Raw genomic sequence first — 27,319 nt, 5'->3', positions numbered from 1 at the left:
TCAGGTGTTCACAGTGTTAGCAGCTGCTAGGAGTGAGGAGAACAGAGAGTCTGGTCTTTGCTTCAGCACATCTGGATGGTCAAACTCAGCCACCTGTCGGACAAATCGCTGACTGTTAGTCTAGGATTAGAAGCACATGAACTTTAGCTTTATCTTTTTTTTAATCTCTCAAACCTTTCCGTTGTCCATGACCAGAATACGATCTGCATGCATCACAGTGTTGATACGATGGGCGATGGTGAGCATGGTGCAGTCCTGAAAGGCTTCTTTGATGGTGGTCTGGATCAAGGCGTCTGTCTCTGCATCGATGGATGCTGTTGCCTCATCCAAAAGAATGATCTGTTGGAGCAGGGGAAGGACCCAAACGCAGTCACAGATCGCTTCAAGATCAGAATATCAATACAGACTCAAATAATTAGTAAATATATAAATACATTCTGCCTGTAGAAAAATACAGAACGCGGTTCATTAAACAGGCTACAGAGAGGAAACACTGCTGCTCTGGCAGTTATGATAGCTGCGTGTCTTAATTATGCCTCTAGTCCAAGAGGGTTGTTGGAGTTTGATTTATCATAATAGCACCATCAACTATATCCATTTGTTTCAATATATCTAAATGTTTGAAACTCATTATGTGACATCTGCATATTGAGAACTAGTGTGAATATAGTGTGGTCTGAATAGGTCAACATACATAAAAAAACAACATAGGTTTGCCTTCGCACAGTGATCCTGTGCAGACACAAACTCCATCAGAAGTCTCTACAGCTGTTAAAGCCCACTGACAGCTGATCAGCTAATCAGGACGAAACCATGACATATATGTGGCAGTAGTAATCCAGTGGCTGTTCAGCGGCTGAAAAGTTGGGAAGTGTGTAAATAGCAAGAAAACAGAAGACAGAAATTCATGGACAAACCTTGGAGTTGCGTAGTAGTGCTCTAGCCATACATATGAGTTGTCTCTCTCCTACAGAGAAGTTCTCTCCATTCTCCAGCACTGTTGCCTGTAGTTTCCCCTCCAGTCTGGAGATCTAAGGAAACAAAACAATACTCATAGAACCACTTATACGTCTGCTACTACCACCTCTAAGAGTAACCTATACTGACGATGATCAAATAATGATATAAAAACCCCAAGTTTGTAAAATTGTCAAAGCTACCAACTGAAACATAAAATTGCTACTTACACTTTACTGCATTGGCAATAATAATCTAATGGTATTGTGTAAAACTCACAGGGTATATTTTTCTACTCTGTGTACTTTTACTTTGACACATACTTAAACTCAAGTAAGGTCTTTCTGTTTGCTGCTGCCTTTAATTGAACCACATTCAATTAATATATTAATCCATTTCCTGCATTTCTGCATTTTACTGCTGAATTTTATTTCTTACACTGTTTCTTGAATTGTTTTTAAATCGAAAGTTACGAATGTAACTACGGTTCTATGAATCCTGGATGACCGCCAGAGGCAGTGCTTCACACTGGATATCTTCCGTCTCGCGCATGCGCAGGTCGAATATTTATATTAACAAAGTCACGTGTGACCTCGGATGACCCCCGTCGTCTATAAGTTCCGGTGTCATCCTTAGCTCAGTCCTATGGAATCTTCTCGCGAGTTCACGGGATTCCGAGTGACCAAGAACTCTGGTGGTCATCCAGGATTCATAGAACCGTGGTTACATTCGTAACTTTCGTTCTATTTCATCCTTACTGACCGCCAGAGGCAGTGCTTCACACTGGATGACTTATACCAAAAGAGTCACGAGGAAGCACAGTAACTACCTCTTATAGCTCCGGCAGAGAAAATTGGCCAAAGAACCCTCCCCAGTGGGTGAGGGTTGGCAACGTTAACTCTGTAGTGTTTGGTGAATGTGCTCGGTGATGCCCATGAGGCCGCCGCACATATATCCCCCACAGGCACACCACTCAGGCTTGCCCTCGGTGTGGAGACACTCTTGTTAGTGACCCTTCACCCCGGACGGCCGAGCGCAGCCGCTCGCCTTGTATGTATAGGCAATGGCCTCCACTATCCAGTGGGACAGGTGCTGTTTTTTTAGTTTTTTTTTAAAAGGAGCACAGCCCTTCTTAGGCTCACCATAACTGACTATGCAGGCGGTGGCTTCCACATAAGCTCTGATGGCCCACACTGGGCACAGCAGCCTTGACCTCTCCTCTCCCAATGGGGAGGGGGGGGGGTCAACTTTGCCAGCTGGATAGGCCGGTTTATATGTGAACGTATCCACACCCTTGGGAGAAACACTGCATTAGGCCAGAAAGTGACACCCAAGCCATCTGAGTTCCACCTCAGACATGATTCTTCCACTGATAGGGCATGCAGCTCGCCCCCACATTGAGGTGAATTGACGGCAAGGAGAAAACAGTCTTGCCGATAGCCATCTCGGCTCCGCCTGTGCCAGGGGTTCAAAAGGAGACAAGCATAAGGTGTCCAGTACCAAGGGTAGGTCCCATGCCGGGGAGACCGGCCCTTATCCAGGAGGGACTGTAGAAACTCAGTACATCAGGCACGGGGCGCTGTACTGGGACCTTGTTCTGAGCTGCCCACCAGTCGGAGAACAGCTTCCACCCGTTTCTTGTACTGCAGGCAGGTAGACCGCGCACTGGCATTCAGAATAGTCAGTCAGACTGGTTCTATGCAGCCACTCAGCATCCGGTCGGGCCCTCCCGTGACCCATAGTTGAAGGCGGCAGGGATTGGAATGCCAAATCCGACCCTCTAGTTGAGACAGGAGATCCCTCCTGTCGGGGAAGAACTCTGCCAACCGTGGAACAAACAACTGTTATAGAAAACAATGTTAATCGATCTTACCGATTGCTGTCATCACGACTTAGCTGGCCCTTATCAGACTGGTGACGACCGATGATAGGGGCGTCCACCAGTCCGGGGCTCGATGTCCGAACGGCGAACACACCGTTCCCTCCGAAGAGGGACAGCTCGTCGCAGCCTTTGGAGGGTGAGAGAACCGCAACTCCGACCGGTGGTCACAAGGCTACAGCGACGAGCTCTAATATGTCTTGATCGTAGACACATCCTTGTGTATGCTACCATGGTAGCTAACCTGCGTCGCGAGAAGATGAAAAAGGACTGAGCTCAGGATGACACCGGAACTTATAGACGACGGGGGTCATCCGAGGTCACACGTGACTTTGTTGATATAAATATTCGACCTGCGCATGCGCGAGACGGAAGATATCCAGTGTGAAGCACTGCCTCTGGCGGTCAGTAAGGATGAAATAGAACTCCTTTTCTTTTGCCTTATGTTTTGATGCTTTTAATGTGTTTTAATGTGTTTTATGTGAAGCACTTTGAATTACCTTGTTGTTGAAATGTGCTATACAAATAAACTTGCCTTGCCTTGCCTTACATACAGTGACTTTACTTGTGAGTATTTTCAGTGTGGTATTGCTACTTTTACTAAAGTAAAGAATTGAATACTTCTTCCACCAATGCTATGGTTCATAATACATTGGAAAATAAGGGTTCAATAACATCAATACACCACTAAGACAGCTACTATCTGGTCAGATAACATTTCACTTCAAGATATGTGAAAAGAAATCGCTGCACGCTAGCTAAAAAGATTGAGTCTGGATAATTGATTAGACTCTCTAATGAAACTGTTAATGTACTGTGCTTCATATTGTCCAGCGAACATACCGAGTCCTTAATGTAGGTCTTCTCCAGCGCCGCCCAGATCTCCTCATCATTGAAGTTATTGAAGGGGTCTAAGTTGTACCTGGAGGAAAGGACATGCACTATCACAGTTGGCGAGCCAGAGACTAACCCACCACAGTGGGAGCAGTGTGTACCTGAGTGTAAACATAAAGCTCTATGGAGTTAGGGGTTAGCTTAGGTTACCTGACCGTTCCAATGAATAGCACAGGATCCTGGGGAATGATGGACAATTTGCTGCGCAGATCCTGCAGACCAATGGCTGTAATGTCCACGCCATCTATCAGGATGGTCCCTGATGCTGGCTCCACCAGCCTGAACAGAGCCACGCCTAGAGAGGACTTCCCTACAGAAACAAAGGACAGTAACCCTAATGGTTCACAGAGGCAGGTCCCCTTAGCACCCTACAGCCATGTCTCTACAAGTCAACACTCTCATCCAAGTAAGTTCTTTCATTTACACATTTAAATCCAAAAAGATGCTGTTAAACTGGGCGATCAACATTTGTATTGCAGAAGATATATTATGATCAATATAGACTATAGGCTTTGTGATTTATTGTAATGCATATACCGGTATGTTGCTTATTACGGTATATGATATGACGTATTGAAATAAGTAAAATTGTGTGCGTATTTAGGACTGTTCAAGATTCAACTCTGATAATTCGTGATAGTTACCTTCAATCAATCAAATCATTTTAATATGTCTGAGTCATCGTGACAGTTTCTGAATTGCCCATTTACACCAAACTCAACCTGCATGAAAAACAAAGTTATGAGTAAAAACTGCTGGAGTCAAGGTCTTACCAGAGCCTGTCCTTCCCACAATGCCCAGCTTCTCTCCAGCTCGGATGAAGAAATCGAGTCCGTTCAGGACAATAGGTGTATTTTCTCGGTACCTCATCTTATAGTCCTGGAAGGTGATGGTTCCGCTCTTCGGCCAATCCTCTGGGACTTGGGCCTCCTTTATTTGCCTGGGGGCCTCAGACGTACAACCCTGTACACAATAAACAACAACTACTTTGAGGGAGGGGAAAGGTAGTGTGTCAGAGAAAAATGTAACTATTAGCTTTAGAAACTGTTGTCCTTGAGTCGTTTAATGGACAGTAAAAGACCAGTAAAAAATGGTTGGATTGTTGGTAGTTGTCACGCAGCCTGTGTACATGTGTATCATTATTTTTCAGAGGCAGAGATGTTTAGAGTCTGACCGTGATGTATTCCTGCAGCCGCTCCACTGAGTTGAATCTAGCCTCGACCTCCGTCGCCTCCCTCACTGTATACTGAAGGATGCCTGTCAGCTGGACAACACATCAACATCTTTAAATACACACCTTGCAGTTGCTTTCACTGTATCTTTACAAAAATAAACGAAAGGTTCATTCATTTTCTGTTCCAAACTCACCTGTATGGTGTAGGACAAGGCCAAGCCTTTCAAAGACGGACTGATGAAGTCATTACTGCTGAGCACAACGAACAGAGACACCAACAAGGTCATGGTTGAAGACATGGAGTCCAGGCAGAAGGAGAGCCAACGTGTTCCAGAGTGAAACAATAAATAGTGGTTGGAGTTGATGTCATTCAGTGACTTGAACCTGCAATGTGATAAAGAACATGCAGGTTTGTGAACATACATACTGTACCGCCTCACCCAAATGATCCGTAATGCAGCATTTAAAACGCAGACCAGGTTTAGAGACACTGACTGAAACATCACCTGCTACTTTTGCACTGCATCTAACGATAAAGCAAGGAAACTCTATGAGTGAGTGTCCTTTGCTTATCTCTAGAACTGTTGATTTGATCTACTTCAAACTTGGCAGTTGTATTGCTGGGGACCCAAGGGAATGCAGTGTGAAATGTGGTGCGATTTGATCAGTTGGTGGCACTACAACAAACTTTGCATTTTGGCCCGAAACGTCAGAGCTGTAAGTGACGAAATTCCCAACATTTTGTTTGTTGTTCTGTCAAAGATTTAATGATATTTTTTTCACTTCACTGAAAGCCAACAATTGTCACAGCTCTGCCCCTTCTCGCCTGTCTCTTTATTTCTCACCCACCTCACTCTACTATCAGCTCATTCAGTGCACCTGTCAGCCTCCCTCATTCACCTGCCTCTGTTCACTAATCAAGCACTCCCTCCTCATCAGTACAACTACCCTCCCCTGCCTCTCAGTCACTCCTTGCCAGATCATTGCCATGTCTACCCTCCCGTTTGGCTCGTCCTTTTCCCGGTTTCCCTGTCTGCCTGCCCTGTCTCATCCTGCTGGAATTCCCCCCTCGTCTCGTCCGTGGATTCCCTGTTGTGTTCCTGGAAGTTTCCTGTTCTGATTTCATTATTCATTAAATACCTGCTTCACTCTACTTCTGGTCTTGTCTGCATTTGAGTCCTCCACCACACCCCGTGTCAACAATGACCTCTTAGGGTAACTTTAAATCAGGTTATAATGCATTATATTAGTTATTACAATACATTACTCTAACTCTAATGTATTAGAACTATGGGAATTATAATACACTGATTTAAAAAATGTGCGTCATGATCAATTTTCTGCCATTTTAAACTGTGTCCATATTGTCACCCCGACAACGCTGCAAACAGCAATATAAGGAGCCACACAGTTGAGTCATGTCGAGGAACGTTGCTATCTTACAGTTGTATGTGTCTGTCTCTTATGTTGTAGGCATGGATGGTGCTGAGGCCGTGCAGGGTAGAGGTGGTGAGAGAGATGCAGGGAGAACGACTGACGTTCTCCATCCTCTTCATCTGTCGGATACTCCTCTGGAAGATACTGCAGATGAATCACAACTGATATATTTAGTTTGCCTTTGAAGAACTCTTGAACTGAACCTGCTTTTAAGACGTGCAACAATTTAAATGATTGTGAATTGCTACGATCCTATTTTACAAAAGTACCCATACAAATCATTTTTTTCATGTTTAAACTGGTATCAACTCACAAGAGAATGAGGCCGAACAAAGCTCCCATGAAAACCACAGCTGCCAGCATCGGGGGGAAGACTGCCGAGATGGTGATGATGGTGAAGGTGATCAGCAGAATAAAATCAAAGAAAGTGTCCATGTGGAGGGGAAGCACCGTGTCCACCTCCTCTTGATCTTTGGAGAAGCGGTTGAGAATGCGTCCTGTTGGCGTCGTGTCAAAGAAACTCATGGGACTGGAGAAAATCTGAGAAAGGAAAACAAAACAAAAGTCATCATAAACGTATATTTATAGGGAGTAGTTAATTTGAGGGTGATGAGGGGGGATGGCATTCCCTTTGTTCATAGAATGACCAAAATGCATCCCCCTTGTTAAGCTCCCATCCCTCCTCTCCATCCCCTAGTAGCAGAGTGAGGGCAGGGCCAGAGGGTTTGTTTAATTGTTGGAATGCTGTTAAGCATTCCAACAATTAAACAATTATCCTGTTTCTTTATTCCACTATTTCTTCCGTCCCCCTTTTTTTTAAACTCTTCTTCTCTATTTTTACAGGATCTGTTCTTCAACTCATCCTTCCTCTCAATTATTAATATCGGAGCAATAGGAGCTACGGTTATGGGAGTTTTGAGGATTTGTTTGAGAGGTGTTTCCCTGTGTTATCTCCATGAAAAAGCTCTCTCTCTCTCTCTCTGTCTCTCTCTCTCATACAGTCATTCAGGTCTTAGAGACTTTTAGAGGACCCCCCCACACACACACACACACACACCCCATTTCAAAATAAAAGCCCAAAAGAGTGAATTCTAACTGAAATGCTTGTGATGAAGCCAGGCATTTAATAACCTCTGTTTATGTGTGTCAAACATTATGATTATGTCTCCTCTCCCCCCTCCCCCCCACCCAGCCCCACCCTTTCAAAATAAAAGCCCCATGGATTAACTGTATTTAAACAAGCTCAAAATTAGGCTTTTTTGTTAAAAAGATTAATGCTCTTACTAATACTGCGACAACTACTACTGCTGCTGCTAATATAGTATTACTACTACCACTATAACTTTTGCTGTTGCTACTATTACTACTACTGCTATTACTGCTACTGTTGGAGCTATTTATTTGATATTGTATTTTGTTATTTCATTTATAAGTAGTATTGTTTAATTATTGTAGATGTTTCATATGTTAAGATTATTTTTCTCTTTAATAGTAATTTGTTTAGTTCTATTATTTTTGGGTAATTACTGTGGGCACCTGTTGCTATTTAAACGAGTAGAAAGGTAGGACCAGCATGCACCGGGGTGGGCGTATAGTTTTTACCAGCTGCACAGCAGCATTGCACTGCACAGGACAGGCGAGACAGCATGACAGGAGTTTTGTGAATTAGTTTGTTTGCTTGTTTTATTTGCTTTGTTTAATAAATACACAAAAATGGAATCCTGCTTGGACATTTTACTCTCTTCTGGCTGCGTAAGGATACCGACCACGGTGCATCAGTGGCGTTTGATTATTATTTGTTTAAGTTTGATTTAGCCGACAAATGGCCACTACAAAAACTAAAAACTACGCCCTTGGACTAAAAGTAAAAACTTAGCTTTTGGACTCAAAGGACCGATCCCACCACAGCCACAACTGGTTGGATCGTTTTTGGATTTCGTATGGATGGTCAAAGAGGATTGTTTTATTCATCACTCTTGGATTCAATATCAGCGGGACAACTGCTTTGGACCAGATCAACACAGCGCTGAAACATCTCAGAAGAAACGGGTACGTGATACGACTGCCGTATAGGAAGACGGTGAAACGAGTGGAGTTTAAAAGTCTGTATTCACAGTGATGTACGTGCTTCTGGATGTTTAAGCCTGACTGCGTTGAATCGCTACAAATGAACATTGCGCAACACCCGCGCACCACTATCGGCGGCTTTCATTCATTAAAAAGCCAGACTTCAGTGTGTGTGTGTGTGTGGCGAATTGGAGGAGCGGTCTGTAAGCACCTTTGCTGTTTTTTGCTGCACTTTCCCTGCATTCACGTCCGACGGATTTGATTGATGTGTGACAAGCAGTTTGGAAGAAGTGTTCAAAATGTCTGAGGTTCAGGCGAAGGATGTTGAAATGCCGTCAGCAAGAAGAGGCATTAAAATGTCTTCTAAAGGCTTGGAGTTCTACACGGAAATGTACCAGCAAAAGAGGACCGCAAAATGCAAACAAGCCAAAAAGTGTTTGAGAATCATAAGTGATTTAATGACTTCCAATACAAATGTAAATTCAGTGAATGCTGAGCTTTTTACATTCATCAAGTGTTACCAAGATGCAAATGACATGCATACATCTTTTGTGAGCTTACCTTTACCTCAAGATGAAGTTACAAGGCAAAATCTGTACTTCAAAGAAAAAATGACAATGACTTCACTGAAAAGGTAAAAGGCTGGCTGTCTGAAATGGGTTACCCATATGTGCAGCCAAATAAAAATTCTCTCGACCACCAAAGTGTTGCAGATGAAATAAACCCTGAAGATAGTGCTTCTAATGTGTTAAGTGTAAAGATGAACTCTGTAAAGAACTCTGTAAATTGGCAGCTACAAATGCAAAGCTTCATGTCTTGGAAATAAATTCATCCCAGCGTGGCTCAAAATGTTCAGACGGAATGAACTCTTATGTTGAAAGGAACAAGTTCAAAGAAGCAAGACTATTAAATCCCAATGCCTACACTTTTGTTCCTGTTGAAATGGATGTTATTTCTGTGTCTGATCCCATAATGCAACTACAGGTTGTTAGGCCTAAACAAAGGTCAAAAACACAAATTGATGAGATGCTCGTAAAGACTGATGCCCCAAGTCAAACGACGCAAACTGTGAATGAAAATCAAGCAGGGCTTGTGCAACCTCAACCCCATCAGAATGACATTGTAAATGTGATACAAAGACAAAATGACATCGCTGCTCTGCTGGTCCAGCAAAATCTGTGCTCTGTCCTGCCTGTAAGAAACATTCCTGTGTTTGATGGAGACCCTCTTCAGTACAGGTCTTTTATGAGAGCTTTGAAAATGGAGTGGAGGAGAAGACAACTAATTGGAGTGACTGTTTGCACTTTCTCGAACAATACACCAGGGGGCAGCCAAGAGACTTGGTGTGCAGTTGTCAACATCTACCTTCAGATCAGGGATACCACAGAGCCAAAAGTCTTCTCGCAGAGCACTTTGGAAACTAATACAAAATTGCATCTACGTATATGGAAAAGCTTCTCAGCTGGACGCCTGTTAAAAGTGAAGATCTTAAAGCATTGCAATCATTTTCCCTGTTTCTTCGAGGATGCTCAAATCTAACAGAGCAAATTATGCATATGAAGGAACTGGACCTACCATCTAATATGAGGAGCATCATCTTGAAACTTCCTTATAAGTTAAGGGAACGGTGGAGAAATGTTGCTTGTGATCTGCAAGAGCGAAGTGGCCGGAGAGCACTGTTTGAGGATCTTGTTGCTTTCATTGAAAAACAAGTCAGAATTGCCTCAGATCCACTTTTTGGCAACATTCAGGACTCACAACCTACCAACTTGAAGGTCCCCAACGTTAGTTACTTGAAGCAAAGGAAAAAAGGAAGCAGCTTTGCCACCAACGTTACTGCAGTGAAAGAAGGAGTCATCACTCAGTACACAGGAAACAAGAACAAATCTTCCTCTCTTCACAACTGTCTGTTTTGTAAACAAAGTTGTCACTCATTGGATAAATGCTCACAGTTTAAAGTGAAAGGACATCGTGATAAAATTAACTTTATCAAAGAACAGGGTATTTGTTTTGGTTGCCTGAAAGTAGGCCACACAAGCAAAGACTGCAGGAGTCTCTTGGATTGCAATGTGTGTCACCAAAAGCACCCCGGAGTCCTTCACATAGAGTGGCAAGACAAAAGAACAACCTTTCAACAAGCCCAACAGTCTGTGAGCCCTCCAAATGTCTCAACCACCATCTCTCAAACCTGCGGCCATATTGGTGCTGGTTATGAAGATAATTCCATCTTTTCTATTGTCTCAGTCAAAGTCAAGAGCCAGAGAGGTAACAAAACGGTGCAGACATATGCCTTCTTGGATCCAGGGAGTTCCGGCACATTCTGTACAGAGGACTTGGCAAGAAAACTGAACTTGAAGGGTAAAAGGACTAGTATTCTGCTGAGAACAATGAATCAAAAGAAGATCGTAAATGCACATATTCTGTCAGGCCTTGAAGTGTCTGGTATGAGCACAAACTATTTCATTGAGTTACCTGATGTTTTAACTCAAAGGAGCATGCCTGTTTCTGCACTCAACATCCCACGAGAGGAGGATCTTGATCAATGGTCTTACCTCAAGGATGTTAAGCTCCACGACATTGACGCAGGTGTTGAGCTACTAATTGGAACTGATGCTCCAAAAGTGATGGAGCCTTGGGAGCTGATAAACAGCCAGGATGAAGGGCCTTATGCGGTCAGAACCAGAGTTGGTTGGGTCATTAATGGTCCACTTCGCGGCGGGAGCAGTAGGAGTAAGAGTGGCTGCCCTGCTGTAACAGCCAACTGAATCTCTGTGGAACATCTGCAAGGAATGCTGGTTAAACAGTATAACCATGACTTTAATGAGAGATCATCAGAGGAGCAGATTGAAATGTCCAGAGAAGACATCAAGTTCATGAATGTTATGAGCAGCACAACAGTCCTTAAGTATATCTCCAGTGAAACCAGACGATTCTACACTTTTGTGGCAAACAGACCCTCTTTCATCAGAGAAGCAGCAGATGTAGATCAGTGGAGATATGTGGGTTCCAAGGATAATCCAGCAGATGAAGCATCAAGAGGAATGAGAGCTGAGGATTTCCTGAAAGGCAGGAGATGGATAAGTGGACCTGAGTTTCTCTATCAGTCAAAGAAGGAGTGGCTTAAACTTGATGGGAATCTTGATGTGATTTCTGCAGATGACCCAGAGGTCAAAAGGGACTTAATGGTAAATGCTATCATCAAGGATTTGAAAAAATGCCACCAACCACCTGATCTACTATTTTTCATCTTTGACTAGACTAAAAACATTTGTGGCTTGGTTTCTGAAGGTCAAGGAACGTCTCTTGTTATTGGGACAGAAGAGAAAGGAGTTTTGTGCTTCTGCAGGCCTCAGAAAGGACGATCTGAAGAATCAGGAGCATGAAGTGGAAAGAAAAGTTCAAAGCTTTAAAGCCTCACTCAAAGGACAAAGAATAACACCTGAAGATCTTGCTAAGGCAGAGCAGTCAATCATTCAATATGTACAACGACACAAGTTCAAAGCTGAAATTGCCTCACTGAAAGGATGCTTTAAAAACATCCACAAAGAAAGCCCGCTGTACAAACTAGACCCAGTAATGGATGATGAAATCCTCAGAGTTGGTGGTCGGCTGAGTAAAGCAGCACTGCCAGCAGAATCCAAGCATCCAGTGATTTTGTCCAAAGACCTGCATGTATCCACGCTGATTTTGCGCCATATCCATCATCAGCTGGAACATGCTGGAAGAAATCACATGCTGTCAAGGTCACGGCAAAAGTACTGGATCATCAATGCAAACTCCGCTGCCAGGAAAGTGATATCTGACTGTGTTGTTTGTAGACGCAACAGAGGAAAGCTTGGTGAACAGAAGATGGCAGACTTGCCGGAGGAGAGAGTGTTGCCTGATAAAGCTCCTTTTACAAATGTTGGAGTTGACTATTTTGGGCCCATCAATGTTAAAAGAGGAAGAAGTCTTCTGAAGAGATATGGAGTGCTTTTCACCTGTCTAACCAGTCGTGCTGTGCATTTGGAAGTGGCATATACACTAGACACAGACTCCTGTATAAATGCAGTACGAAGGTTCATCTGTAGACGAGGTGCAGTCTCCACTATCAGGTCGGATAATAGCACAAACTTTGTTGGAGCCAACCGGGAGCTGAAGGAAAGTCTGGCTGTTCTGAATCATGACAAAATGCAAAGGGCTTTGGTCCAGGATGGCATAAAATGGAACTTTAACACCCCAGCAGCTTCCCATCAAGGCGGCATCTGGGAGCGCCTGATTCGTTCAGTGAAAGGTGTTCTCACCTCAGTTGTGCAACAGCAAATTCTGGACGATGAAGGGCTCCAGACTATTTTCTGTGAGGTTGAAGCAATTCTAAATGACAGACCCATCACAAAAGTCTCAGATGACCCAGATGACCTTGAAGCTCTCACACCAAACCACATTCTAATGTTAAAGGGCAAACCAATCATGCCACCAGGACTATTCATTCAAAGTGATCTATACATCAAGAAAAGGTGGAAGCAAGTACAGTACATGGCTGAACTCTTCTGGAAGAGATGGATCTCTGAGTACCTGCCTATGATGCAAGAGAGACAAAAGTGGACAAGGCCAAGAAGAAGCCTCACTACTGGAGACATTGTCCTTGTTGCGGACTCCACAGCTCCAAAAGGATCTTGGATGATGGGAAAAGTTTTGGAGGCAAGACCAGATACAAAGGGGCTGGTGCGGTCTGTGCGACTTCAAACCAGGACCAGCATTCTGGAGAGGCCGGTGACGAAGCTCTTTCTGCTTTTGGAAGTGGCAGACTAAACATCATGGACTGATGTTTTCTCTACCTCTATTTTCTCTCTCTCTAATCTTTCTTTTTTGTTGTAGCTGTCAAGAAGAAGAGTAATTTTAGGTCATGTTTATTGTAGGAATAGCTCGTTTGAGAATAATAATTGTGATATTATGCACAATTAGGGGCCGGAATGTTGGAGCTATTTATTTGATATTGTATTTTGTTATTTCATTTATAAGTAGTATTGTTTAATTATTGTAGATGTTTCATATGTTAAGATTATTTTTCTCTTTAATAGTAATTTGTTTAGTTCTATTATTTTTTGGGTAATTACTGTGGGCACCTGTTGCTATTTAAATGAGTAGAAAGGTAGGACCAGCATGCACCGGGGTGGGCGTATAGTTTTTACCAGCTGCACAGCAGCATTGCACTGCACAGGACAGGAGAGACAGCACGACAGGAGTTTTGTGAATTAGTTTGTTTGCTTGTTTTATTTGCTTTATTTAATAAATACACAAAAATGGAATCCTGCTTGGACATTTTACTCTCTTCTGGCTGCGTAAGGATACCGACCACGGTGCATCAGTGGCGTTTGATTATTATTTGTTTAAGTTTGATTTAGCCGACAAATGGCCACTACAGCTACCATCAATGTTATTAGTACCACTACTGCTATTAATACCACGACTACTATTACTTATACGACAACTGCCACTACTACTGCTATTCATGCTACTAAAAGTAGTCATACTACTACAGCTATTAGTACGACTGCTACTAGTACTACTACTGCTACTTATTCTACTGCCATTACTATTCCTACTACTACTACTACTACTACTGTTATATTAAATACTACGACCAATACTACAGCTATTACTATGACTACTGATACTACGTCTTCTACTACTTCTTCTAATTACTAATACTTCTACTACTAATAATACTTCTACTACAACTACAAATATCACTACTGCTACTATTAGTACTTATTCTAATGCTACTAATACTTATACTAATAATACTTCTACTACTACAAATATCACCACTGATGACATTTTTTAAGCCACAGAAACCATTAGAATATCAAAATGTTCAGCTCTTTCAGGAGAGGTGTGATATGACTTTTCATAGTTGTAATCTTTAAACTTTTAGAATTATTAAGCTTTTTGCAATTTTTAAAAAATTGGATATCTATTTTCAGCAATGTTTTTGCAATTCATTTCAAATTTCAGCATTCCAATGCATTTTCAGCAGGAAATGCATTTTCTAGTTGAATATGTTAGTCTAGTCTGTCTCACTAATTGATATGTCTGAGGTTTTGGGAAAGTCAGGGAATGAATCCGTGGCTCCGACCATGGCTATGAAATATGTATCCATCGTGAAGATGTAGACGCATTTATAATTGTGACTTTTTCTCTTGGTCCCTCCCTTCTGTCTGTAATACCTTGTCCTTACATTATATTTTCAGTAAAATTCTTTTTTTTTTTTTAAACGATCGTATATTAAATTCAGTAAACATGGTTATGTTTGATGGTATATAGATGGCTGGGGGTCAGCCATCCAACAGTACCTTCTTGAACATGGTGTTGTGGAGGTTGGTGGCCGCATTCAAGGTCACCCAAGTGTAGGAGAAGCATTTGATGATGGCAAGTGTCACCATGACGACCACCATCACGCCATAAATCATTTGGTAGAAGCTCAGGTGAGGGTTTTGTGAGATGTCTCCTTGGTTTGAGGTTGTGTTATTGGATGACTTAAAAAAACAGAAAATATATGATTTTAGTGGAAACCAGGTCCAGAGAGACAATTTATCAACGCAACATGTTTTTTTGAATATTTTTCATACTATTGTGAATACAATCGTCAACAATTGGTGCAGACTTGTGGAAATAACACATATTGTATCACATATTTAGCACAGTTTACTACAGTTATACAGTTAAGTTCTATCTGTTCAATATAAGCACACCACCTCTATCACTGCCAATATAGACAAAACCAGTTTGGTTCAGCCGTAAACACAGACAGTGAAGTTATGTGAGGTAAAAGAATTTGCAGAGCACATGCAGCAATACCAACATCTGTGCACATCTGACCAACGATGAGAAAAAAGTGTGTGGCTGTTGGAAGGTTGGGTAAAACAGACACTCTTTGAAGAGAGCTATTCACAACCCTCAGACTTTCCATAAAACATGCCCATTGGAGCATGAAAAAGTCTTTCCAGCTGTGGGAAGTCACACACTTACTGAAAACACATTGAAATGAAACCAGGGGTGTATGTATGTATGTATGTATGTATGTGAGGGAGAGAGAGATGGTTCTCACCCCATCACCCTGCCCCAGCCAGAAGCTGAGCCACCAGTTGCTGAAGGCTGTGGATCCAATCATCAGGACCAAGTTCAGGATGGTAAGGAAGCTTACTGTGTAGCCTGCAGCACAGTTACATCAAACATCATCCCATGTGTGAATTGTGTATCATTGCATATAATCACGACAATGCATTTGTGTGTGTGTGTTGTCGGTGTTCAAACCTCCAGCTGCCTTGCAGTATTGCTGGTAGACTCTCCAAGAGATGGCACCTTTTGTGGCGGACTCTTGACTGACAAGCTGATCATCGACGGGTGCTTAAGAAGAAGAAAAGTGAAAACCATTGTAGAAAGGGGAGCAATAATTGTTGAAATGCGGGAATAACGGTGCACATATTCTTTCCTGGAAGGCATTCGTAATGTTGCGCTCGTTTGTTGTGAACAGAAAAAGTGAGAGGAAAAAGTGAAAAACTAAGAAAGAGATCTTGAGAGAGATGCTGTTCAACCATCCAGCCAGCACTTCTGGCCACTTGACGCACGGACCCTTTGTCTTTAATGTGTCTTTAATGTTCCCACATTAAAATGGAACCAAATGAGTCTGACATCCCTGCAGAGACTGGATGTGTTAGATCTGAACTTCACCGACATCAGAGTTAAAATTGAATAAGTTTTCCAGACTCACATCTTTGGTTAGTTGTCATTCCATCGTCCTTTTCATCCGACATGTCAAATGCTGAAAGAGAACACAGATGTGGAAGGGAGACATCAATAAAATGACAGAAGAAATATCTGTCATCTTTATGCTGTAGACCATAATAAGGACACACATGCCCAAATAAATCAATGATAGTATATTAACAGTCAGGATTGTAGATGTGTTGCCCTGTCTTCTATTGTTTTACAAAGCTTTTACAAAGTACATTGTGTCACGGCTCCGGTGTGACCTCAGCTCGTGTCGGTGTGTGTGTGTGTGCGTGTGTGTGTGTATGGCATGGGCGCGGCTTCAATCATCTGGCACCTGGGCTCATCTCCACACCTGCCAACAATCAGACCATCATCACAGACAACTCAAATACCCCAGCTTCCTTCAGTCTCATCGCCAGATTGTTTCTTCAGCTCAGTGGTAGCTACAGCCTCGCTGAGGTTTACCTCGTCTCACCAGTTAGTTTGCGTTGCGATTTGCAACTAACTTGTGTTTTTCTTGTGCTCCAAGATTCCTGTGCCACGTCGCCGCCCAGTTGCCGCCACTCACACCGCCTCACCTTCCTACCTGCATGCTCCACGAACAAACTAAATAAAACCTTGTATTTCACCTACCCTGTTGTCCCGGTGTCTGCGCATGGGTCCAGAACAACTGACCGTAACAGAACAATCTGGCCGCCATGGACCCAGCGGACCCAAACTTCCTCCGACAGACGCTAGCCTCACAGGGCAATCTGATCGACCTGCACGAGACACTTCTCCGGGAAGTAGTAGAGACTCTACGCACCCTTTCCCCCAGTGTGTCTCAACTCAGCGGCAAGATGGATCAAGTCACCTCTCTGCCTCCTCTGCCCCGGGCTGCTCCCACGGGGATCCACCTGCGCCATCCACAGCCCCCCCGGCATCCGCCACTCTAGCTCTGCGTGCCCGTGAGCCGTACATCCCGACACCAGAACGTTACGCCGGAGACCTGGGAGCCTGTGGGCGGTTCCTCACATTGTCCTTTATTTTGTCGACCAAGGTCCCCTTGTTACCTCGATGGACAGCTGACTACCTTTTACCTCCTCCTTGTTATGTATTGACACGAATGGCACTTTAGTCCAAAGATAATTGTGCCAAAAGTAAAGCAGAATTGTATAGAATATCCCCCTTTGACTGCTCCTGTCTCTAAATTGCTTTCAGGCAATAATGTGCCACACTCCCAGTGTGTCTTTGTACTAAACTCTACAATAATCTCCAGCCTTGTTTTCGTTAATTATTAAATGATGTATTGCGGCATCTAAAATCATCCCATAACTGTTTTAGATGATTACACAAACAGTCATGTTTTCTTGATTCCATACCTGGGTTCACTAACCCACTGTCGGTGCTTTCTCTTAGCGCAATGTCCCTCAGCTGGGCAGCGTCTTGGGGAGACACTTCCTCATTCGGAGTCTGAATGACAAAGCAAAAACGCAGTGATACTGCGGAGTGTGGACAAGTAGACGACAACTCACTTTCACCGTGAAGTAAATGATGAATCGTTAACTTGTGGCCTAGTACAAGACATGTTTCTGCCTCCTATAAACCTCTGACACATTTGGTTTACAGCTTACGTGCGTCGGTTTATTGTTTTTAAGCTAAAAACCAATGAAGAACCGGTGAAAGGTGTAAGAAATTTGAGCATAGAACTGTGTTTAGTAGCTATAATAAAAGTGTTCAATGATTCATATTTAAGAATTCATAATTAATCATAAGGGTGTTGGAAATGCATAATTAAGATAAGCATAAAGTGTTTTAGGATTAGTAGCTAGAAGTAGAATTTGAGACATGAAGCTTTTGCCAAAGTTGCAGAAGTTTAACGTTTATACTGAAGGATTATCATAGAAGGGATTAAACCGTAACCGGCGGTCATTGAATGTGTTAGTAAACTCAGGGACAGAGAGGCAGACAGGTGAATACACTCCTGGAAGTTAGCCAATAGGAATTGGGATAAACGGAAGAGGAGGCGTTTCGAACGGATGTGGGTGGTTTAATTTCAAGTCTTTTTCTCTCTCACGTGATGGCTCTCAGAGGACGGACGGGTTTTATACCTGAGGAGCTGAGTTGAGTTTTTTGCAAACGGGGTTTTATTGATTTAATATTTCATGAAATAGTGTACTTCACTGTAAATACTGTACTTGCATCAGTGGATTAAATTCCTTTTAATTGTAAACCAGTTTTGGTAGATTTATTGTTGCAGCGTGTCGACTGCTCAAAGCAGCCGGACACGTGCTCTGGCCTCCTCGCTGTGGAACAGACTCAAACTTCCACAAAGGTTTTGCAGCTATTAAAACATGGAGATAAGACACAAAGGTTATCTAACATTAGAGTATTGTACTGTAGATTTCTTTTTTACCTCGGGCTCTTCCAAGTGGTAGTTGCTGATGAGCTGAGCAAAGCGTGCATTGGCTTTCATTAGGTCCTGGTGGTTTCCAGCCTCCTGCACCTCGCCGTCATCCAAAAGCATAATGTCATCACAGAACTCCAGATACTGACAGACACAAGTGAGGACAACCATGTCAACAAACTATCTCAGCTCTGTGGCCGGAGTTCTACCTAACGTAGTCTAAACAGCACGTCTTTACATATATGACACTTGGCAGACGCTCTTATCTTGTGGTTATAGTGATGCTCACAATTCACGATAAAAAAACCTAATGGCTGCAATCAGAAGCCACCTACTGGTGTTTGATTTACTTACTTAAATTGTTACTTGTTACTTTGGGGTTTACACAATAGGATGGATCTTCAAATCATTTTTTATGTGTTTTAAACAAGTATGTAAATTTAATTGAGAAATGTAATTCTTAATTTTAAGCTATTTAGGATTCACTATCTGCTAAAGAACAATGCTGTGTCTACCTGGAGCTGGTGTGTAATCAGTATGATGGATTTTCCATGGAGCTCTTTCTTAATGCATTCCTCAAAGATGTGTTTCCCCACATGGGCATCGACAGCAGATAGTGGATCGTCAAGGAGGAAGATGTCCTTATTGGAGTAGACCGCTCTGGCCAGACTGATCCTCTGCTTCTGCCCCCCTGACAGATTCAGCCCTCGCTCTCCGATCTGCCAACAAAACAGCAGGAAGCTGATAAGATCACTGACAACACGTCACGATATGGTACATTACAAAATCTGCTTTTCCCTTTTACTAACTTACAACAATATAGAAGAAATAAAACGAATAACAGCTTAAGAATAAGTAAGAAACATCCGTCAGACTTGGAACTGATCCCAAATTGTGTCGCAAATTTGGATATGCTAAACTCAAACCTAAATAAATAGGTCTAGTATTCAACTTGTAATTATTTAGTTCCGACTCAGACTTGAACATACCATTAATTTGCGTCATGTAATACATTTTTGTAAAATGACTGTACTTTGCACACTAGATGAATTTTCGGTGAACATCTAGTTTTAGTGTCAGTTTCATGAATGAATTGCTATCGGAGACAGTCAAAAAACACATAATTGGCAGAGTTTGAGGTATATTTTTTTGATATTTAAATGCTGTACAAAGCAATTCGAAATAAAATGATGTTACTAACAAAAATACAAGATTAAAATGGGCTTTAAAACAGTTCAAAGAAAGAAAAGCGAACTGGATTATTGATTGTACCAACTAATGTTTACCTTATTCCATCTTTTGTTAATGCTAATGTCCGCAAGGGGTTTCCTACCCCTCATCAGAGAGTGTTAAAAGTTCCACTCAGCTTGTAAGAAATCATTCAAAAGCAAAACAAACATTCAGCTCGGGGAGTTTTGAGTACAGCAGAAGGCCCTCACCTCAGTTTGATCACCATATGGGAGGATATCCAGGTCAGCTCTGAGACTGCAGACATCCACAACTCTGTTGTATCTGTGGAGGAAGACAATGAGTTACCTTAATGTCAAGAGACAGCGACGTATAGTGTATTCAACTGAGCCATTTTAAAGATAAGATTTGAATATTTTGGAAAAACATGTTTTAAATACGTCAGTCGGGTCTGCTGCATGTTGACTTTCACTCCAGTATGTACTTCATACAAGATAATGATTACAGCAGAACTATGGGCCTAACCACCGTCATGAATGCCAGCTGAATGATGTGACATATTCATATTCAAAAGCTCTGTGGTTACTTATAATGTTTGTGGGTTAACTGATTATATACTTGGACTGGTCAAGAGGTTCCCCCATCAGGATGTTTTCTTGAACAGTCCCATGAAATATCCAGGCCTGCTGGGAAACGTAGGCAAACGTCCCATCAGCGGTGAGGGAGCCCTGCTGAAGGTGCATCTAAAATATAAAAGTGAGCAGACCACCATGAGGAAACCTGTTCGTTACATGGCATCAGTTAGATCTGGTTTATCAAAATGTAAATAAGGAGCATCATTTTTACATAACTGTGTGACAGAGTGGTCATAAAATAGTGAAAATCAACAGCATTGAAATATCAAACATTATGTCAGGAACTTGCAGGGATTGTAAAAGAGAATAAAGAACAAAAAATACAAAAGGAGGAGCCAACCTGTTCCAAAATGCTGGAAATCAGTGACGTCTTTCCACTCCCCACGTTTCCACAGATTCCAAGCAGGTTGCCCTTCAGAAGATAACACAGAGAGAGTTTGGGTTTAACCTTTAACCCTCTCTAGATCGCCTTATTTATTCTGACCAGTCGTAAAACACACCTTAGGCAGTGTGAAGGAGATGTTTCTCAGGGTTGGCAATGTTTCAGACTTCCCATTCTGGCACGTGTCCTCCACTTTGTGTCCCTTCTCCACATTAACTGAGATGATGGGTGGAGAGTCTGGCTGGTTGGCTGGTTTGTTCCAGGAAAGTGTCGCATTTTTCATCACGACGGCTGAATCACTGTCTTTTCTCTGGATCAGGTAGGGCTCTGGATTCTGGATCACCAATATTTTCTGAAATAGCCGAAAATTGCTTTGATAAGCTTCTTATTTTTTAACCGTAAAGATGAGATTTTAAGTGTGAACTTGTTCCACAACAGCAAAAACACAATGAAAGCTGGCAATGAAATTGTAGCAAAGAAGATAGCTCCAATAACAATGACAATGGAAAAACAATGTGGTAACAATACAAATTTTCATATTTTAGAGATTAAAGGCATTAAAGGCAAGTGTGAGGCTAAGAGAATGACAACAGAAGCAATAAAGCCAAATTTGCACTGCAGGTTGGCGCACATGTTAAAACTCCATACAAGCTATTATTTATGTTTGAAATTAATAAAGATAAAATAAGAACCATATCGTTAGTCTGCAGATTATGAGCTCATTATTTATTATCACTAGAAGGCACAACCTTCCAGTTAGTATGGCTGGATGATATCACAACAAGATGACTTTATGTAAGATCAGAGTAATAATGAATGCCGTTGCCAGCTGAGCAGCACAAAAAGAGAGGAGTTTACCCTCAGTCGTTTCAGTGAAACAGCAGCCTCAGCCAGGACCTTTGCAGACTGGGGCATAATAGACAAGCAGAACCTCAAGCAGTTGAAGATGGCGATGGTGGTGAAGGCCTGTTCATAAAGAAGAAGTACGCTCACACTATACAACACTGACTCTTTTTTATCAGTACACCTCAACCATGTAAATCACACAGTGGGCATGATGGCAAGGGTTGTTGTACTGCATGTGCTGCAGTACTCACATCAGTTGTGTTGAGCTTCAAGCTCAACGAAGTGTGTACAATGAAGGTGAGAATGGTGGCCAGGGTGGGGATGATGCTGGTGATGCTGGTATTGGCGTTCTGGACGTAACAGACCTTCTGCAGTTCTTTCTTCTCATTTTTCCGGAAGCCTAAGAGAGACAGCGTCACATGTTTAGGGAACAGTTTCAGTTTTAACTTTACTTCTACTTCTGTTTCTGACACCAAAAGAGCATGGACTGGTGGAGGCAAGAGAACATAGGAGCTCAACCCTAGATTTTAGTTTTGCATATATAAGCAGCTCGTTCTATATGAGTTGAAGGTGGAGAGTACCGGTATGTGGCAGCCTTATTTCAGCCTGTAGTGCCTCTGGCAGCATGGCTATGTGAATTGTTATCAAAAACTAAAACAAAACAAGATCCAGATTGCTGTAAAAGGTGCACATAATTTCCCTTGAACTTTGACGTTTTGCTCCATGGAAAGTAGCACATGCGACTTTCAAGATTGGGTTTGTGTTCATACAAAGGGACTGTATAAATGATAACCATTAAATTTGTTCTTCAAGGAATGTCTGTTTAGCTAGTTTCCTGTTTTATTTAGAATGTCCCTGCCTCCTGTGTCTTGAGTTCACTTCACTACCTGCATTTGTATGTGTTCCCGCCTGTGTGATTGTCTGCCCCGCCCCTGATTGAATCCTCCTGTGTCTCATCATCTGCACCTCCACAGTGTCTCAGTGTCAGTTCGTCTGTTGTGCTACCTGCTCTGCTCCTTGTTTTGATCTACAATGATTCCTGGGATGATCCCTGCTCTTCTCTGCTGTGTTCCCTGTAAAGTAGTTTTGTTTTCTTAGACTTTTTGTGACACATTGTTTGACTCCCCAGCTCTGCAAGTTTAGTTTTGAACATTTTCTTAACAATTAAAGTCACCGTTATTCATCCCTTTGTTCACCGTGTCTCTCTGTCTTTGGGTCAATCCCCTGCTACCATTTTTGCCTTAAACCCTGACAAGAAAGGTTAAAAACATGTTTGACTGGACAACAAAGTCTGTCTAACTTCATACCTGTGATCGTCTTTTCAAAGGAATCTTCCCAGGCGTACATCTTGATGAGCTTGATGCTGTTGAGAATCTCATTCATTGTGCGAACACGGCTGTCTGTTATCAATATGGTTTTCCATTTGAATTTGTTGATGAGATTAGCCAGGCCAAGCTGAAAGCAGAAAAAACAATATTAATCTTTATGTTGTGGGAGAAAAATGTATTTGTGTCTTGAAATATATTTGTGTAAATTCAATCATATCCATAATTTAAAATGTATCCATGTATATTCACAGAGACTTAGGGTATAAAGTAATGTACAATGCTATTGTGAAGTTAGTTGGCTCCGGACTGCTCGATTTACTTGTATACTTTGTGATGCAAATACATCTGCGTGAACTGAAGAAAATTCAATCTCTCTTGTGTTCTGTGGGTGTTCGTTGCTGAGTTCCTAATAGTGAGATCCTGTGGTGTCTCACCACAAGTCAGATAGATAACAGTTACTGAGTTAGGTGTTGAGTTTTAACATAAGTCAAAGAAGCTGAGCATCATCATCGACGACGAAATAAAACCCACAACAGTGTCAATTGAAAACAAGCCGCAAAGAGGAAAATAAAGATATGTTAGTGTGGTGCACGTTGATGGCTGAATTAGTTGGAATGAATTAATTGGAAAGCTTTAATTATTTGCCAACAACTAGATAATTAAAATGCATTTCTGTTTATAACCTTTGATTATTGCAGTACCTCTTTTTAGCTCTGATTGTGATGTGGCTCAATTAAATCTGAATCCATTTATTTTACACTGCTCATGAAAATATGTCTCATATCTGTTTGTGCGATTTCCAACATACAGACCTGTACTGGGATGAAGATGAGGTAGGTGCAGACTCCAGTCAGTGCGGTGTAGCCCAGAATGTAGCAGGAATAGACAATACACACAATAAAGAGCACTGGCATGGACAGCACGATGCTCCCACACAATACTGCTTCAAATAATTTGTGGCCATCGTTGGTCAAAACACCAATCATCTGGATGGGAGAGGAGGAGAGAGACTGGAATCTACATTTGCCAAGATTGCTTTGCCAAGGCAAGTTGCATGAACTAATGGTGAGAACAAGTGAATTCCACAGGATGTTTATGACAAAGAAGTGTGGCCTTGTAAAACAGGATCAAAAACAAAGTTGTGCAGGAAACAAGAACAAATATAGCCACAAGAGGCCATTCCAGGGGACTGGGTATTTGGCTTCACAAAGTTGAGCTAAGTCAATTCAACTGGGTTAATCTTGTTTAAGAAAGACAAAGTGAAACCAATCACACACTTGTTTCATCATGACAATGTATGCAGCCTTTCAGAATTTCACACTAAAAGCCCCTCCAGCCATATTTGGTTTTTACAGACAGCCATGTTTCAACAGCTTAATCACAAATATCCAGCAAGTTTGGTGATGTTTGGACAAGCTGTCATTGATTTATGGCCACATTTGCCATTTTGCCATTTCACACACGTGGCTTAACATTGTCATGAAACACATCCTAGGAGTTTTGTATTGATTGGATGAAAAGTTTCTGATTTATAGTCCAATTTGGTCTGTGTCGCGCTCATCTATTATATTGGAAGCGTTAACTAGTGGTCAATTCGACTGCAACTTTCAGGGTATGTTTCAGCTACTCTTGTAGATACACCCTGCAAGATGATTGGTCAAACAATTGTTGCGTTAGGTATATTAATGTGCTGAGGCAGGACCCCTGGAAGTTCATTGGTCAATATCTTGAAAACTTTATAATATATCAACAAGGTTTTGATAATTTAGTTTAACTTGGTCCAATAAGTATCCACAGACAATTTGGTAGCAATCAGATCTACATTTAAGGAGGAGATGATAAAAATGTATGTTTCAAAAATTCCAAATGAAGAAAAATGTAGTGGGCGAACTTTCAAATGTGTCAAATTTCAAGTCAATCTGACTGGGTGGTGAAAGGTTGTGGCCTTCCCAAAATGTTTTTTTTTGTGTGTGGGTACATTCTAGTGCCATCCTTTGGCCGATTGAAGTCAGATTTCTTGCAAGCACATGCACATCATGTCCAGTTATTGGGCCAAGTTTCTATTTCTTGCTATTTCGAGCTCACACGGAATCCCTTTGGAGCTAGAACCCTAAAAATGCAATAATAACTGACAAAAAGAAATGTATGTATAAATATATATATTCAAGAAGGGCATTATGCAGTTGTCACCTGTAACTCTAACTAGATGTGCACTTGATGTATGTCCACATTAAAAATAACCACACCATAAACATTTTATTCCTGCCTTCACTTCAGCTGCTGAGGAAGACTGCTACCGTTCTTTGACCTGGACTGACCCCAGTTTACATGTTAAACTCCACAAATCTAAAACATTATATTATGTTATATTGAAAATATATTTTCTTTCCACTACTTTCTACAGTTCACCAAGAGTAAGAAGATCTCTCAAACGATGGGCAAAGAGATTTTGGTGTATGAGATCTCTTTCCTAGAGAAATGCAGGAACCCTACCTCTCCCATTGAAATGCCGCTGTGAACCCTCAGAGAGATGACTTTCTGAAAGGCCACTGAAGAGAAGGCTCCCTTCAGTCTGACTGCAGTGCGCACGTTCAACGCCCACAACAAGGATATCAGGAAGGCTTTGGAGAACTCAGTGGCGAACAAAGCGAAGGACAGACCAACACCGTAGGATACTGTGGACTTCTCTGGGTCCTCATTATATTTCAGGATCTCATAGACCAGAACAGCCTGAGAGGACAGAGAAGTTTGTAACACACAAAAGAGCAGTAAATATTAAACAACCTTTACATTTGTGTCATAAAACCTTTGTGATGTCACCCATAAAGCCTTAAGTTGCATTTCTTGACCATTTTACTGCAAAATGAGAACTTTTACTTTTCAGACTTTAAGTAAATGTAGCTGATATCTGTATATTTTAACTAAGTAAAGTTTTGAATGCAGTTCTTTTACTTGTAGTGGAGTATTTTACAGTGTTGTACTTGCACTTTTACTTAAAAAAAGATCTGAATTCTTCAAGCACATTTACAGTGAATGTGATATTAGGAAAAACATCAGAAAAGACTCCTGGATCTGGTATCCAATAGAGGAAGCACTGGTACTGGTATAGATATTCAGCTTCAAATGTAATTACCGGGCCCAGAAACGCTGCCACCGTGGCAAGGACACCAACAGCGACTGAGAGAATCAGCCTGGTTCTTTGAAAGCGAAGGATTACACGGACCAGAGAGGCCTTCTCCAGGCCCACCTTTGCCACCTCTTCCTCCCAAAGTCTGTGGAGTCTGTGCACAACACACCATATTAGCCTTATTCAATTATTACTCAAGTAAAACATTGACACACACACATGACCTCATAATTAATAAATTTCCCAGCATTTTCATGAGTCATTTTCCAGATAAGAATTTCAGCAGCTAGACTTGTCATGTCTATATATATCTATAAATCTATAAATATACTGTCCTGTATTTCATTGCATGAAATGATAATAGAGAAATGTGAGTGCGCCCACGAATCAACAAGAGTGTCAAACCTTTCTCCGCTGGTGTCGGCTACATCCAAAGGAGACAGTTTGAGAGAGCTCATGTCCAGCTTATTCTTGAACAAGGCCCACATCATGGGGATCATCCATACAAAGGTTGCAAAGGACAGGAAACCTGCATTGTCCAGAGGGTGAGACCTAGACATGGAAACATCACCCAATATGCAATGGGGGCCAGTACAGTATCTGTCTGCTGACATGTCACCGTACATTTATTTATCAAATGGAATATAACAGCATCAAAACAAGACAAATGACAACTGACTGAGATGAGGACCAGCGGAAGGGTTTGAGGGTCTGAAGGCTCTGGCTGTATCTTCCAAACAGGGTAGGGTAGGATTTTTCTCTCTTGTCCAAATCAGTATGTTCTGAACTGGAGGCCAGAAATCCAGTTCTCTGTCGGAAAACATCTTCCTGCTGAAGAGTGATAAACACAAAGAGACAGAGTGAAAGAATCAGACAGAAAGACAGAAAGACAGAGTGGGACAGAGTAAGAGATGGTGAGGAGAAGGAGAGATAGAGACACAGAGAGAGAAACAGAGACACAGAGAAAGAGACAGAGAGAGAGACAGACAGAAAGAGACGCATAGAGAGAGACACAGAGAGAGAGCGAGAGACTTTTGTCAATATTCAAAATAAAAGACTAAAGAGAGCCTCAAAAAGTGGATCAAACAAGTTTGCATTGAAAACACAGGATGCAGGAGAAACAATAGAAGAGGAAAAGATCTCAGGCAGTGAAAGCCACATGTGAAGAGGCCGGAAGTGTACTGGTGGAAGCTGTTGTTTGTTCTAAACTTACAAAAGAGACTCCTCGACTGTCGTTCTTCTCCAGAGAAAGGTCTTTCTTCAT

At 41.9% G+C, this 27,319-nt stretch overlaps 1 protein-coding gene across 1 annotated transcript; it reads right to left on the bottom strand.

The window, feature by feature from the left end:
* Positions 1 to 27,319, bottom strand: LOC306793811 (ATP-binding cassette sub-family C member 12-like; the record flags this gene model as incomplete). The annotated part of the gene is made up of 30 exons (XM_079291583.1): positions 1 to 93; positions 175 to 339; positions 918 to 1,031; positions 3,680 to 3,758; positions 3,881 to 4,040; positions 4,504 to 4,693; positions 4,905 to 4,994; positions 5,099 to 5,288; positions 6,348 to 6,485; positions 6,655 to 6,881; positions 14,744 to 14,926; positions 15,499 to 15,602; positions 15,705 to 15,797; positions 16,162 to 16,212; positions 17,525 to 17,615; positions 18,559 to 18,693; positions 19,065 to 19,268; positions 19,989 to 20,061; positions 20,356 to 20,480; positions 20,713 to 20,784; positions 20,873 to 21,106; positions 21,613 to 21,720; positions 21,852 to 22,000; positions 22,908 to 23,055; positions 23,741 to 23,914; positions 25,422 to 25,658; positions 26,062 to 26,209; positions 26,461 to 26,607; positions 26,735 to 26,886; positions 27,269 to 27,319. The coding sequence occupies 30 exons, from the start codon at positions 27,317 to 27,319 to the stop codon at positions 1 to 3; spliced, it is 4,125 nt and encodes a 1,374-aa protein (XP_079147709.1).

Source organism: Melanostigma gelatinosum (assembly GCF_949748355.1).
Source record: "Melanostigma gelatinosum genome assembly, chromosome: 2".
NCBI lineage: Eukaryota > Metazoa > Chordata > Actinopteri > Perciformes > Zoarcidae > Melanostigma > Melanostigma gelatinosum.
This window is presented reverse-complemented; position numbering and strand designations above follow the sequence as displayed.